The sequence below is a fragment of the Ambystoma mexicanum genome, chromosome 6q, assembly GCF_040938575.1.
Source record: "Ambystoma mexicanum isolate Mex_15411 chromosome 6q, UKY_AmexF1_1, whole genome shotgun sequence".
Lineage (NCBI taxonomy): Eukaryota > Metazoa > Chordata > Amphibia > Caudata > Ambystomatidae > Ambystoma > Ambystoma mexicanum.
In genome coordinates, this window is record NC_090937.1 from 50,087,219 (window position 1) to 50,103,337 (window position 16,119).

Genomic DNA, 16,119 nt, shown 5'->3' on the forward strand with positions numbered 1-16,119 from the left:
GTCTTAAAGAAGGGCTGCATTTCTGCGTAATTGGCTTTAATAGAGGGAGTGCAGTTGCAGCAGCATGGGCATTTCATACTTTGTTTTCTTTTCATCACAGAACCACACCAATTGCATAGCTAGGCATGTGGTCTGAACTTTAACTCCCTTTCTGACCACCCATCGCAAGCAGGATACAAGTGGAAGCAGTGCTGTATATATTTTCAGTGGCACTGATTGTACCTGTACCTCTCAACAGGACTGCTATGTATTCAGGCAAAGTAGCCTAATTTATCAACGGAACCGCTATTTCGTACACATTATGGCACAATGCCAATTGTTCACAGCTGGGCTGATTGCATCATGCCCACATTTCTTAGCAGGACTGCTATGTTCTGGGACAGTACCTGAATTTCTTAACAGAAGTAATTTTAAGAAAGCACGAACATGTGTTGGCATTTTCTACAGCGAGCTAAAGTACAGAGCAAGAACAGTGTCTGAGCTCTTCCCACCAACCTCTGACAGTGTGAGAAGATGGCATTGCTGTCATATGCTTCCATCCCTTTTACTCGGGCTTGTGCTTTTCAAAACCTCTACTTCTCCCACGTCAAATTCCCACAGACAGAATTCTTGCACATTTCAAAGCCTCATTATAAATCTCCTGACTAATGTAGGCTAGTCCAAACAGGCTTAGATATTTTGACAAGCCGTTTATGTCAGGCAAGTCTCACATGGAACTGCCAGTGCCCTAACCCTATGTGCCTTTGAGTGTCAACAGCCTGTTGGGAAAAGCAGCTCAGTGGATCCATAACCCTGCTGCAGAAATTATTGTGTAACCTGTTAGTTCAAATCCTGTTGATAGATGAGTTAATGAGTCTGCATTTAAGATGCAGGTAACATTCAATTGTAGCACAGTTGACTTAACCTTCCACTCATCAAAAGGACTACGAAATGTTCAGTGATTCAGAACACACACATTTCACCTGTGATGCTCTGCTTGTAATGGCTCATAACATACAACTCAGGGAATTCAAGCAACAGGAAGAGAGCAATGAGCTACATGATAGGGCAACAAAGAATGTGAGAAGGGAAACCGAGTTAATAATAGGACAAACACACAATATGAATGAGGGATCGAAGCAGAGCAAAAGAGACATTTTGAGACAGTAAAATAAAACGTAGATCAACAGGAGGTGGGGAGAGATGGAAATGGAAAAGCAAGACTAGAGAAGGGCTGGCCAATAGCATAAGAGACAGCGCAAGAAAGATAATCGGAATGAGGAGCAACCACAACTGATAAAATTAGAAAACAGATATAGCCAGAGTAATGACATGAGAGAGGAAGAGGAGTTATATCAACCGATACAGCGAGAATAGGAGGGAAAAAGCAACAATAAAATGCAGAGATGGGAGAGGCAGAGTGACAGAAACAGACCGCACAATGTGGCATTGCAACACTTAAGGGTGAGAGGCAGAGCGTCAGAAAGTGAGAGACATGAGAAACAAAGAAGCAAAGGGAAGGTGAGATGGAGCAAAAACATGGAGTGGCTGTCAAGCAGGTAGTGCCAGTCAGCAACAGTAGGCACGAGAGGCCGAAAAGTGATGCTGGTAGAGTGAGGTACTTGATTTATGAATCACCTGATGTAACTAGCTGGCATCTGTAGTAACTCTTAACAGAGTTTGTGCCCAAGTATCATGAAGATGAAGCTGGGTAGTTTGCATCTACAAGGTTCTTGTGTGGGGAAAATGTTTTCCACAGGTGCAATAAATTATTTAGAACCACTTTGAAATACAGCTGTTTTGGGGCGATCCTCTAAAGACTGTCCTGGACTCTTTGCTTTCCCTCCTCCCTACACCCCGCTCTCCCTCCCAGGTCCTCAAGAAGACTTTACAGTTGTGTTATTATTGTTTTTTCTGCTTCTCTTTATAGTCCTTTCCTCTTTCCCCTTTCACTTTCCCCACCATCAAACAGTCAAATGTATAAGATGAAGTAAGCAAGATAATATTTTACTTCAACACTGTTTGTACAAAACCAATAAAAACAAGTTTGAAAAAAAAAATACAGCTGTTTTGTCACTTATGTTTTCGAACTAAGTTTTAATTTTACGCATAAATTGGATAGTTGTCACGCACTTTTTACTCCATTGCGAAGGAGGAAAATAATTTTTACTCTCTTGAAATTGAATTTACTCTCTAATTCTAAAAATTTTGAGTAAAATACTCATTCCAAAATAGTCTGGAGCACTGCAGACAACCGAATCTGAATTAACAGACAATACTTTATTAACTTAAAAGTCAGGATGGAGAAAGGCCTCTATTGCCCTTTACAATAGTGGGATTTCCCTACCAAAACAAGACTAAGGAAAGTCCAAGAGTTCAACTAAAGAATCTGTCTGTGTCTAAAACCTATACTTGCCTTCACAACTGATCTATACACTGTGTAGGGATTTCCGCAATCAGCAAAACAGTGTTCAACATAAAGTTTGGAGCTCTGTGCGGATCGCAGCTTTCTTTCCCTTCCACATGTATAAGCCACTTCCAATGAAAAGTCTCGGATTGCTTTAAGTTCAGGATGATTTAGATTAACCAATACTCTAGGTTGCCTTCCCCAAATGCAAAAACACAGTTCCAAACACAAAATATCTTAAAGTTGTCCTCAAGTCAATAAGCAGGTTACACTTCAGGGTTCCCTTCCCCAAGGTTCACTTTCAATGTCTTATTGGTATTTTGCTAGTTTTCTTAAAGTTCTGTGCCACACTCGCGCCCTCTGTATATGGTTGGTCTCTGTACAAAAATATGTTGAATGTAAGTTGCAGTTCATTTAGAGTTCCAAGTATATTTTATTATTTATAATGTCTCCCTCTCTGTTTTTTTGATATTCGTTTCTTTGTGTCATTTGGTAGAGTTTAATTCCAAAGTTGCATTCACCTTGAAGTTCCATATATAGTAGATTCACTGGTCTTGTTAAGATTCTGTTCAATGTGCTTATATTTTTTTAGTTCAAAGTTTGATGGACTTGTAGGTTCAGCATATGTACATTTTACCTGCATTTAAAGTTGCACTCACTTTTGTGCTTGGCATATGTACATCATTCATTTGTTTTCTTCACAAGTAATAGTTCCAATTATTTATTAGGTTTGCTTTCAGTTCGGTGTACAATAAGTATGAAGATATGTTTAAGCTTTTCATTCAGTTTGGAATTCAATAATGGTTAAAGGTTTAATTCTGTTTATTTCGTTGACACTTGAATCTTTGTAGATTGCCTTTTATAACTTGCACACCACTCTGCTACAACGTATTTTCAATAGTTCAATAGTTAATGAGGATTTAGATTGCAGACCCTCGAAAATGTGTGTTTTATCAAGCACGCCACCACTCCGATACAAAGTAAACCTCTGCAGAACTTCAATCATTCGCATACTGGTTTCCTTTTTCATAGAAACTCACTGGTTGCATTTTGTGCAGGTTCCCACAGCGCATATCTCTCTGCCTTCTGTTCACGGTCTCAGGGCTCCACCTCCTGCCCTTCAGGCACTCCTGGGTCGGCTTCTGACACCAGGAGAAGAAGCTCTTCGAACACCAGAAAAAAGGGGCATCCTCCCTGCACGGCTCCCCTTTCAGTGTTTGTTCGGTTTGACAGAGCCCCAGCTCCCGGCCGTACTCTCATGAACCGTTGGCGTACTGCACACATACAGCTCCCTGCTGCTCCTCTTGGCCTCTCTGCTGCTGCTTCACCATTACCACACTGCATCTCCTTCTAACATCATGTTATTGGGCTTTCTTCTATACACCTGTAGTCCTTTAACAGACTGCAGTTGCAAATGTGTAATCAGCCCTGCCTGACCCTCATTATGGTGACATGCCTGACCTATACAACTGTCAGCAGGCCTCTTCCTCGTCCCAGAACCAGAGTGGTTAAAGCACATAGTCTTCATTAATCCTAATTGCCTCTTTTTCGTCCTAGTACTGTTAATGGTTATATGAGACAAAGCTAGCAAAGGTGATTCACAATTACCCATGAAGGCAGGAGAAGGGTTGGGTTGAAGGGCATCAAACTCTGTACCCACAGACTCTCCACCCAGGTGATCCTCTCTCGCCTGTCCACCCTCCAGGGTCAGGATACAAAAGCGATGGCCTTTCCCTATCCACCTGCATAGAGGATCCATGTGGAATAGGAATGAGTATACCGTCAGGTTTTTCATAGTATTTTTGTGCCATTTATCCAGGTACTTAAAGGTTTTGTGCGACTAGTGAGTAAACATGAAGTGTGCTGGACTTCCTTTAGGAGAAAGTGACAACTGTCTAGACTGCCCTGAACCCATTCTCACTGGGATAAGACAATGTACGACTTATTACGGACCCAGGTCTGTTCCTGACTCCATTTGCATTGGGACACTATCAAGTCCTGTGATGGCGGCGTGGATACAGCTCATTAACTGACTACTCTGCCACATCTGTCCCCGGAGGCTCACGTCTCAACACCCAATCTCAGTTCCTCCCCTGTTACAGAAAGTTCAGGAACACCCACAGGGTTGGTCCGAGTCAAATTACTGCTCGTTAATAGCATATATCCCCATTACACTACCCACAATGCAGAGCGATATTCATATTTTTTGGAGACATCTGTAGGGTAAGGAACTGATGGTGACAAGGATGTTTATTAAACTGTATGCAGGTTGTGAAACGCCTAATCTAAACCTAAATCTAAGAATGGAGCAAGCATCGACAATCAAATGAAAATAAGGCAGTCCTAGTGGCGTTGTGTCAAATAAAACAGACCTATACTAAGAAACCTATTGCCAAATCTTACAACTAATACAAAAAGGGTGTGGGACGGTTTTCAAGAAAAAAAGGGAAGTGTTCACAAATAATGTCAGGATGCAGTAGTTTGGGTCTGCCTTCCCCACGTTTTGAGCACAGGGTAAAGTGGGATCCGGGAGCACAGTATACTCTCGAGCTTCCCCAGCATGAGATGACAGTTTAACTTGCAGCTATCAGGACCCAACGCTGGCCAAGCCTCATTTCTCTTGAAAGTCTCTTGCCTTCAAGGGCCTAACGAATTCAATAACAAAACAAAAGTTCCTTCAACAAAAATGACAGTTTGTTTCCTGGTTTTACTTTCGGATGAGGATTCTTCACCCCTGGGTCCCCCTCTTCCGGGCGCTGACCCTCTTTATTTTCAGCCTCCCTCCTCCGGGTTCACTATGGCTTATCCTTTCACTCTCAATGTCTTTTTAAACAGTTCCAGTGGACAACCCTCAGCCAGGTTCATGTTTGCCAACACACTGTTTCTTGGGACTTCAGATTTTGCCCCTTCCTTGTTAGCATCTCTCTTCTGGGTTCACGCTTGCCAACTTCACATTCACATTTACTTTCAATGTTTACGGGATTCATTTCCCTTGTTTTCTCATGTAGCGATATTCACTTCCTTTGCTTTCTTTATAGTTCTTCAGTCAAAGGCTTTTGATTGTACAGGGATTTTGCCTGACCTCTTGTGTGACCACTTTCGACCTATCTTGGCAGCTCTCCTATGGCCTTCTGGTATCTGTAGTTATACTCTGATGGGGATTGACCAGAGTTTCTCAGGGCAGCACACACATGTGCCGGTCCCCTTCTGCAGCTGGTCTCCCCGTTACAATTTTACAGTTCTTTGAACTTCTTTTGTTCGGCCACTTTGTGACTTTCATTCATCACAACCCCGTTCTTATAGGTTCCCCCTTACACCCACCGGCTGTATTTAACCGCTTGGCTTTCCTCGTAGCTGGAGTCAAGGCTGGTAACGCAAAAGCATGAGTCTCCCTCGCTCCGGCTTATCAGTGTTGACACACTCGGTGTACCGTTGCCATCTGCTGCAACACACTTGGTCTATTGTCCTCGGTCTTACATTTCCTTCTGTGGAGGTTTCAAGGGTCTGCGTCAAAAAGGGCAAGGTTGTGTCTCTCCTTATTAGCCTCTCGATATTCGCCACCTTTCTCCTCCTCTTAAACTACCAGGTCTGGGTAGCTGTCTCGTCGTGCAATCTGCCTTGCTTGTACTCTGCTCTCTTGCTGCACCTATTACCCTGTGGGGAAGGGAAAGGGCTGTCGGGTGAGTGTGATTCTGATCAATTGCCTGACTTTGCCTGAGACTTGTATTGGGACATGTCAGGTAAACGGCTCTGGTATTAGTCTGTTCTCTTGTGTGTCGTGTGAAAGCGTTCGTACGGAAAAGGGGGCAGTACGGAAAATGGGGTCGGGCAGTGGTTTTGAATGTCCTACATGGTATGATGGAGGAAAGGTGTTGAAAGAAGGGGAATACTGCGTCTGACCCGTCATGTCCTACTCCTTGACGACCCCCCCATCCAGGTGATCCTCCCTCACTGGTCCACCCCCAGGAACTGGATCCAATAGCGATGGCCGTGTCCTGGCCACCTGGATGACAGATCCCTGTGGACTAGTGAGGAAGACACCTTCAGGTTTCTCACAGTAGGTAAGGGTCAAAGACAAGACACATAATTGGTAGAAACAAAGCCTGTTACACCTCCTGTAGTAGGATAGAGGAGAGTGTGAAATATAAAGCGGGGTCGCAACTGAGTTGAACATTTACAGTTTCAAGTATCAAGGTACGGGTTAAAACAAGACAATCATGAGGCTATTCAAAAATATTTTCCTCAAACTCATAAAGTACACATTTTTCCAAATCCCTAATCGATACTAGTGCATCAGTCTCATGTTCTTTTAAATCAGTAGGGAGCATGGATGCACTGCTTTTAAACTGCAGTGGCCAGCCACTTTTTTCTTTTTCTTACTCAGCTAAACAGTTCTGTAGGCAGGGTACTTTCCCTCCAGTATCCTTCGATAACCACAACAGATTTCCGGCTTCAGATTTCAGAGACAAACATTAACCAGAACCTGTTTCAGACAAAACAGCACAATACAAAACACAATACAAAATAATACAAAACATAACAATACACTGACACAATTACCTGTGTTCACCAACCCACGATACTCGGTCATCTCTTTCTTCTGCACCTGTTCTGCCAACCCTCCTGCACTCCGGGCAAGGCCCCCCGCCCCTCCCGATGAAATCTCTCTTTAGTTCCACAGAGATCACTCGACAGTGTGCCTCTTGTATCTGGCTGCAGAGCAGCAGGGAATGTGATGTCTAAAGCACCAAGCGTGGTGGAAAAAAATGACCACTCACGATTCTGGTGGATTGGTGAACAATTTATTAGTAAAAAACAACCGCCTTCCTCCATGCACAGTTCTCCGAAAGGAACATATGCATTGCAATCGAAGGGGTAGTCCAGAACTAGCAAGGAATCTTACTGAAACAATGTTGCTAGAAGGGAACAAAGCCCCACTATACAAGCCTTTGATACCAGCTACCTTCTTTTTTGTTATCCAGGAGGACAGCATATCGTAATACATTTAGTGAAGGTGAATATACTGCTCAACGATTGGTGAATGCTCCGAGGCAGGGGAGAGTGGTTATAATATAATGACTTACATTTGCCAATGCTGCTTTTTCTAAGAAAGCGGAAGCCTAAAACACAATTATGCATGCCAAAAGTCAGAAGTGAGAGGTGTGAGGTCGAGCATAGCTACAAACTATGCAAAGAGCCTTTGTTACCAAGATATGTACAGTAAAGTCCAAAGCCCCGCCTCGCACAAGCAAGAGACAGTTGTTTAAACATGGCAGTTTGCAGTATCTGCTCTACATTAAAATGCAGTAATATGCAAGAGGAGTACCTAGCATTTTCAATTCGCAAACGCTCCCCATAGTCCCATAGTGACTTATTTGTTTCTCCTACTCCCCTCTTAGAACCTGAATCCAAACTTCTGGCTCTCTATCATCTGATTTTTAGATGCCTAGAAACTACTAAATGCCTAAAGTGGTCAAATCTGGGATCATCTTACCCTCACCTACTGCATACAAAGCCAGTCCATCTCTTGCTTGCCCAACAAGCTCTGTGTCCTGCAATCCACATTCTTAGCAATTCTTTTTTTTTAGCCATATGAACTTTTCCACCTTTAGCACCTGAACTGCCTCCTCCCATCATCAAAATACATTTCACCTCTCCTTTCACTTGCCAAAATCCTCTATCACCCAAGCCCCCTGCAAGCTGGATTAGCCCAAAACCATCATATCCCTACCGACTACACTTTCCATTAGTTTGAAAATATTCCCAGTCGCACTGCCTGCTAGCTGTGCCTCCTCCCTGTACCATATTAAGTACTCTGTTTAATGGTGTGAAATAGGACCTTGCCCAAGTTCCTCACTAGAATACTCATTTTGTTATGTCCCACTCTTACATACCTGCCACTCCCCTTCAATCAGAATCCCCATAACAGCTTTGACACCGCTAAAGCCTGATTCCCATTCTGGCATTCCAACTAACAACCTCCCCACTGCTATTGACGCCTCTTGCACAGAGTTGATCAGTAATACTCCCTGTAATCCATGATGTGAAGTTTTGAAATCCTTTGGTAGCCTATGGTCGGATACTTTTAGGCAATCCAACTATGGGGCATCAACACTGTTCAAAATGGGTTCTCGATTTACTAAGAAACTCAAGAACCCTGTACCAATGGAACGCACTACCAGTAATTGTAGCATCTGTTAGAACTGTAAACGGGCTTGTCGAAAGCAGGGCATAACTGAACATTGGAAGGAGACACAGTGCACAATTGTGAGCAGCACTGGGTTGGAGGTAGATGTGGAGAAGTGCAGAAAGCAGAGCAAAGCAGAGGTGCAGGGTTGGTGGGAGAGTTGCCAAATCATACAGTCGCACTTGTACCCAAAGATGCCTTTTACGTTGCTGTTTTTGGGGGAGCAACTCAAAGGGGGCAATGGAGATTGGCACAACCACCTTCTATTGAAATCATGTTCATTGAAGCGATGCTAGTGCCTATCCCTTTGTCCAGCTGAGGTAGTGGTCTTACTGGTATAACTGCAACAAAAATCTATCTGGCATGCAAGCCTATGTTAGTTTGTTTCCAGATTTGTGTGGTAATTCTCTTCCTTACCATGCCCTCTCTTGACTCTCCTAGGTAACGTGGGCCCTCCCTTCCAGTGTCAGCCACACCCTCAAGACCACATTCGCAATGATGATAGTGACAAGGTAAGGTTATGTTGAAAAGTGCTTTTTTGTCAAACTTGTTTATTGGTAATAGTTTCATGTGTGCTGCCGATTTTGCATCTTCTTTGATTTGTAGCTGCATTGTAGATAATAATGTACCTTGTGATCATCAACGTGTTAGAAGGCGTCTTTACAAAAGGCGTTGGTGAAGGAGATGCTTTATATTTAAAAGCTCATATTTTCTAAGATATATAAATATTTTGAACATCTCCAACACATGTTTACACTATAAGGAAGGGACTTCTATAACTATGTCCAGTGTAGGCATGTGTGTAATTCAGTTACAAGGTACGTTTGACCTAGCTCACCCCCACACCTCCTGCCGCCCCTCCCTGATTAAAATGAATGTAATGGAGGCACGGGTCCCAGAAAAATCTAAAACTACACTTTACAAAGCTGAAATGTCCTTCTCCTCATAACACTTAGATATGTTAAAGGCAAATGGGAACAGGACTTGTTTATTGTACAGGAAGAGGAGTGTACGGATAGCAATTGAATCCCCAGAATAGTGGCAATAACTCTATGCTTGAACTCATGCACCTGAAGTCTTTACAATGGATTTACCACTCCTGGGCAAAAGGCTGTCTAAGACGAGTAGGAGTGTAGACGGAAACTATGTAATCCTTTGTAAGAATATGCAGGGGTTCCTTCGATCATACAATAAGGGGATGTCCCATGATGGAGCCCTGCTGGGTATTACTCTCAAATATGTTTCTGCGGTGTAGGGCTGGCAGGTGGTGGGAATCTCCAAGTCCTTGCTGCTGGTGGTATTGGAGTTGGAAGAGAATAATAGTGGAGTGGCGATATGTGTGGGGCTGGAATTGATTGTCGTAAAAAGGAATACTGCAGTTTTATGAAGGAGCAATGAGAGGCTGAGAATTTCAAAATGGATATTGGGGACTGGTATATTGATGAAATTGGCTGAAATGGTCTACTGACAGAGGTTGCCTTCACAAAACGTCAGACGTAGCTTCAATGGGTGGAGTACCATTAGATTGAAGGGGTCTCTTAACTTATCTTAATGGCACTTATAGAGCACAACTTTCACCCGGAGGCATCTTGGCGCTACTTGGACAGGGTTGTGGAACAAAAGAAGCTAGAAGAGATGGGTCTTGAGGGATTGCCTAAACAACATAAAGTTGTCCACTATCCCGATAGCATGAGGGATGGAGTTCCACAAGAAAGCAGCAACCACTGAGAAGGACCAGCCCCCGACCTCAGCCAGCCTAAATTAACAAACCTCAACCAAACAGGCCTCAGCTCAGCGGTCTCTGGGGGAAAGGGCTTCTTTGCTTGAAGGACAGTGTACTGTTGGCAGGGATGGGTGGAGGTCTAACAAGGTAATGAATTGATGCATACTAGAAACAATGAATCCTTTCACTAGGAAGCAGATGGGGAAAGTAAAGCAGTTTAATGTGTTGCAGTGTGGTCCTGTATAGCGCACCTCTGCCAACTTTGGCAGCCTGATTAAAAAAGAAGGGATGGCTTGGGGATTTAACAGGGTAAAATGGGAGGAATATGCAAAACCTGAACTGTTGAATGCAGGCTAGAAGTAGCTGAGGGCTTGAGTGCCAGTATGTTTCTACATGGTTGATCATTTCTTTTATCTGGTGGGAAGAACCCAAGATCGATTAGATGAGAGCACTGAGCCACCTGGGAAGACAGACATGGATGGGGGTCGGGGCGGATATGATTAAACTAAAGAATTAATAGGCTGCCAAGCTTAATGTGGTGAGCTGCTAATGGGCATAAAGCCTCTACGTGTCTGTGTGGTGGCAGCGTATGTGCATAGTGTAAGGGGTGCTAGTGTTCGTTGAGGGAGGAGAGGAGGCATGTGGTCCATGAGGATTCCTGTTATTGGTCTTTAAGGTTAGACCGAACCCTTTGAGGTCAGGTTCCCTGTTGAATATGGAACGGATTCTTGGTCATCTTGTTAGCCATCGGCATGAGGAGTTCTTACTGGCTCGGTTTCGTTTCCCATGTTATGATGATTATGGGGTTGTATCAGTGTCTTCTAACTGAAGTGAATGGCCCAGGGAGACTGACCCGACTGAGCCAGGTCTCAATAGATTTCTTGTTTTGAGTATTGTGTGCAGGCATACTGCATGTGTGTGTTAGGCTGACCCGGCAGGGGCCGGACTCCAATTCATACTGAATATGCCAATGTTCTGGATTGTCTTTTGCTGTGGTCGGGCTTTATTCCATGCTGGTTTAGGATGTTTATTTACATGTTCATGTCTGGGCAGTTAGCCCTTTAGGATTGCTTGTCCATATACGATTGTTTGACATCAGTGAGTCTCTGGGTCAGAATCTAGGGTAGCTTTTAAGTTAAGGGTTCCAATTGGTCCGATCTTGGACCATGCTGTGCTAGTTTTTTCTGCTGCTGTTTTCTGATGGCCAGGTTTTGAAGGATTTTCAAAAGACAAGGTGTTCTTCCTTATAGACATCTGGGTATTACATTCCATAGCTTGGTCAACAGGAATTGGGAGGAGGAACCTCTGTGGTATTTCTGGTTGAAGGGTAGCACTGTTACTAAGACTGCATTACTGGATAAAAGTGTCCTGAGCAACTTGTAGGGGGTGAATTACTACTTGGTCAGTTATGACCCCCTCCTGTAGAATGTGCGGAGAATGACAGAGGGGTTTTGAATTATACCATATGTTTGTCTGGGAGCAAGTGGAGCAGGGTTATGCATGCCAATCTCTGGAGTCTTAGAGGTCTGGCTGCATTATCTTGGACGCTTCGCAGGCAGTTTAGCATGTATCCTGGGAGCCTTGAGAGTACTGTTTGAGAACGTATTACATAAAGATTAGCATCTAGGTTGTAGACGTTTATAGAAATAATAAAGAGGTATGGGGGGCGTGGCTACGAGGGCCATGTAGGAGGACGCGTTCTGGAGGAGCTCCCGAGATCCTGCAATGATCCGGGCAAAAAGTGCGTGAAGACGGGCCGTCGACCGCTGAAAATACACATGCCGGTGTGTGAATGATTGGGCTACGCGTGGTGAACTGCTGGAGGGACGGCGGCGGAGATCGGTGCGGAAGAGATAAGGAGCATCGGAGACGAAAGACGGCACAAAATGGCCGACCAAGGTCCGGAACAAAGGAAGAAGCAGGCCGCACAGTGACCCAGCGAAAGGGGCGCACTGAGTGCACATTTGTCACTTGTGCAAACTACAGGTCCCCTGGGTCATGTCGAATAGAACAGTGAGGCTGAAGGCGAAACAGCCCACCTTAGACGACTTTGCTAAGACGTCCCCGGGTCAAGACAATACCAAGAGCAGGGACAAGCTGCCTGCAAGCGGCATGACGACTTTGGGCGCCAACCAAGAAATCCTGGCTGCGATTGCGGACCTAAGGGCGGCCTGGGAATCTAAGCTCGAACTAGCCGTCACTGAACTAAAAACGGCACTTGACCTCAAGGTCGGAGAGGTGCAGGAGGACGTTAACCTACTCCGACAGGATGTCAGGGCCTTGGCGGAGCGCACAGAGTCCCTTGAGAAGGAAGTCAGCCCGAATACTGCGGATTGCGCCTCCCATAAAGCCGAATTGCACGCCCTGATACAAAGAGTGGGCAACTTGGAGAGCAGAGCGGAGGAGGCGGAAGGACGAGCCCGACGAAACAACATCCGCATCGTGGGCCTGCCGGAGGGATTGGAGGGCCACGATCCCACGGAATTCATTGAATCCATGCTACTGCAAGAGATACCCGGAGGAGCCCTATCCCAAGGATTTGCAGTGGAAAGGGCACACAGAGCCCTAACAAGGAGGCCGCCACCAGGAACCTGCCTAGGCCTGTGATCGCCAATATTCTTAATTACAGTGACCGGGAGAGGATATTGGAACACTTTCGTAAGGGAGGAACGATCACACGAGGAGCGGCAAACATCACGGCTTACCCGGATTACACCTTGTCTGTGCAGCGTAGCCGCATGAACTTTGGGACGGTAAAGCGGAGATTGAGAGAGGCGGGCCACAAATATATGTTACTGTATCCGGCAAAATTGAAAGTCATTCATAAACATAAAACTTTGTTTTTTGAGACCCCGGAGGATGCCATGGGATGGCTCGATGCGCAAGGATGTCCCCAGGAGTCAGAAGTTCGTACGGAGAAAGAGCTCGAAAGAGATAAGTGATGCATGAAGAAAGTGCCGCAAGATGGCGCGGCACGTGGGACTTGAATATAGTCGCTTGCGTAGCCTTCAGTAGAGAAGGTCAGACTATTGCACTATTTGTTATAAGCACTGTGGTTCATGTTGACTTAATGGGAGCCTTACGGAGCGATTCTCTCTACCCCACAACAGTTTTAGTTAAGTGGCCATTAGGGCGACTTCACCCTACTGAGCTCTGTGTATCGTTTGGTGCCTGCAGGGCTAGATGTGGGGGTGCCTGAGCTCCGAGGATGGAGGTGGGCAGCAGTTGCGGTGTGTGATGTTGGGGAAGGGACGGGTGGGGGGAGGGGAGGGAAGTTGGGGATTTATTGTGTACATAGTTATGGGGAGTTTGAGCTGGTACGAGAAGCTACAAGCAAAAAAGGAGGGCTGTATCTGTATCACGTGGGCAAAGGGGAGTCGCTACATGGGAGGCAGGAAGACACGCATGAGCCATGGGAGACCTTAAGATCGTAACATGGAATGTCAGGGGACTTAACAGCTACTTAAAAAGGAACAAAGTCATGATGTACCTAAAGAGACAGAGGATTGATATTGCGCTGTTGCAGGAAACACATCTGACCCAGCAAAAATTGGAACTGGTGGGGAAGAAGTGGAGAGGCACTGTAGTGGGCTCTCTGTACTCTGCCTACGCTAGGGGAGTGCTGGTCTGGGTGGCACCGCACGTTCCGCTCCAGCTCACACAAGAGGTGGTGGACACGGAGGGTAGGTTGGTCATATTGAAGGCTTTGGTAGAGAATAAAGAGGTGTGCATTATAAATACATATGCCCCCAACCAAAACACTGCTACGTATTTTAGAACCATATGCACTCGTCTGGGCGCGTGTGTGGGGGGAGCGGTTATCTGGGGAGGGGACTTTAACTGTGTGCTCGACCCAAAGGAAGACAGATCTGATGGGAAGATTGATCGGCCCACCCCGGCGGCCAGGGTATTACAGACATTACTAGATGACTTTGGGCTGGCGGATGTTTGGAGACTGAAACACCATAATGAAACACAGTACTCGCACTACTCAGCTCCGCAGCACCTGCACACGAGGCTGGATTATTTTTTTGCCACGCCAGATGTGATGATAGAGACCACCCAAATAGAATATAGAGCGAGGGTCCTGTCGGACCACTCGCCTCTGGTGTTGACCTGGCAGCACTGTCGCCCCAGGGCGCGGATACCGACGTGGCGCCTCCGGGCGGAGGCGCTCAGAGACCCAGTCTTCAGGGAAGACATCAGGGACGCGATCTCACAGTACTTTGAGGTGAACACAGGCAGCGTAGATTCAGAGTGTACACTCTGGGAGGCCTTTAAGGTGGTGTTGCGGGGTGCTGCTATTGCTAAGTCAAAAGACCTACAGGGTGGGGTCCTAACAGAACTAGAGGAAGCGGAAGAGAAACTGGAGCGCAAAAGCGACAGGGCAGGAGGGGACGCGGAACTTGTACTCGAGTTGCAGCAGAGGTGTGCGGAGCTTTGGGAAAGGCTCTGCAACCTTAACTACAAAAAGTATGTCGAGAGGCAACATGCAGGTGGGGATAAAACTGGCCGCTTGTTGGCGTGGTTATATAAGAGCGAAACCCCCAGGCCCCCGATTAGGATAATAACCAGAGAGGACGGGGAGGTGGTTGACACCCAGGAAGGAGTCAACGAGGCATTCTTGGACTATTTTAGAACATTATATGAGGACAGAGGAGAGGACAATCAGGAGGAGATTAGAGAAACACTAAAAGACATGGAATTACCTAAGATTAGTGATGAAGAAAGGGAGGAACTAGACGCACCAATTACCCTGGAGGAATTAGAGGAGGTGGTAAAACAGCTGCCCACCTGCAAGACCCCGGGTACGGACGGATTCCCGGGCGAGTTTTACAAAATATATAAAGTAGAAGTACTCCCACCTATGCTAGAGATGCTTAATGAGTCTTTTGAGAAGGGTCGGCTACCGGACACGCTCAGAGAAGCACTAATCGTGCCGCTCCCCAAGCCCAACAAGCCAGGGCACTGCTGCGGCTCCTATAGGCCGTTGTCAATGTTGAACCAGGACAGCAAGATCTTGACGGCGGTCCTGGCTAATAGGCTGATACACCCGGATCAGACAGGGTATGTCTCCAACAGAAATATAACCCACAACCACAGGCGACTCCACCGGGTGATTGAAGAGGGAAAAAGAAGTGATGGGGAAATGGCGGTGGTGTCCCTAGATGCAGTCAAGGCTTTTGATTCAGTGAGGTGGCCATGGTTGCTGGCGGCCCTGGAAGAATACGGGATGGGGCCGGGTTATGTTAGGTGGGCGAAATTGTTGTACAGTGAACCACTGGCCAGAGTACGCACAGGATCGGTGATATCTGAGAGGTGGCAATTCAGTAGAGGCACCAGACAAGGGTGCCCCTGGTCCCCGATGTCATATATTCTGGCCCTAGAGCCCCTGGCAGTGTACCTCAGACAACAATATGACATGGTCGGTATTGAAGCAGGGGGAGAGACACCTAATATCCTTATATGCTGACGATTTGCTACTGTATTTGAAATATCCGGAGGAAAACCTTCAGTATATTCTAGAGGTCATGGAAAAGTATGCAGAACTGTCCGGCATAGCAGTGAACCCCCAAAAATCGAGCATGTTCCCATTGGGGAGCTACATAGGAGTCCCTCTGGAATGGCTGCCAGTGTTGTCCATACCTTGGGCGGCTGATTCCTTCCGCTACCTCGGAATAGATGTGTATCATACTGTGGAGGGGGAACACTTGCATAACACTGAGGTGGCTGTGAAGAAAATCCGCACAAATATGAAGTTTTGGGAGAAGCTGCCGCTGGCGATGATGGGACGGGGGGCGATGCTCAAAATGGTGGTCCTGC

The 16,119-nt window shown here is 45.9% G+C and overlaps 1 protein-coding gene across 1 annotated transcript in view; it reads left to right on the forward strand.

The window, feature by feature from the left end:
• RNF38 (ring finger protein 38) overlaps window positions 1-16,119 on the forward strand; it is a 1,177,976-nt gene that overhangs the window by 309,297 nt on the left and 852,560 nt on the right. The window contains exon 2 of the mRNA XM_069630459.1: window positions 9,015-9,085. Coding sequence (XP_069486560.1) covers window positions 9,015-9,085 — 71 coding nt within the window. The remainder of the gene's footprint in view (window positions 1-9,014; window positions 9,086-16,119) is intronic.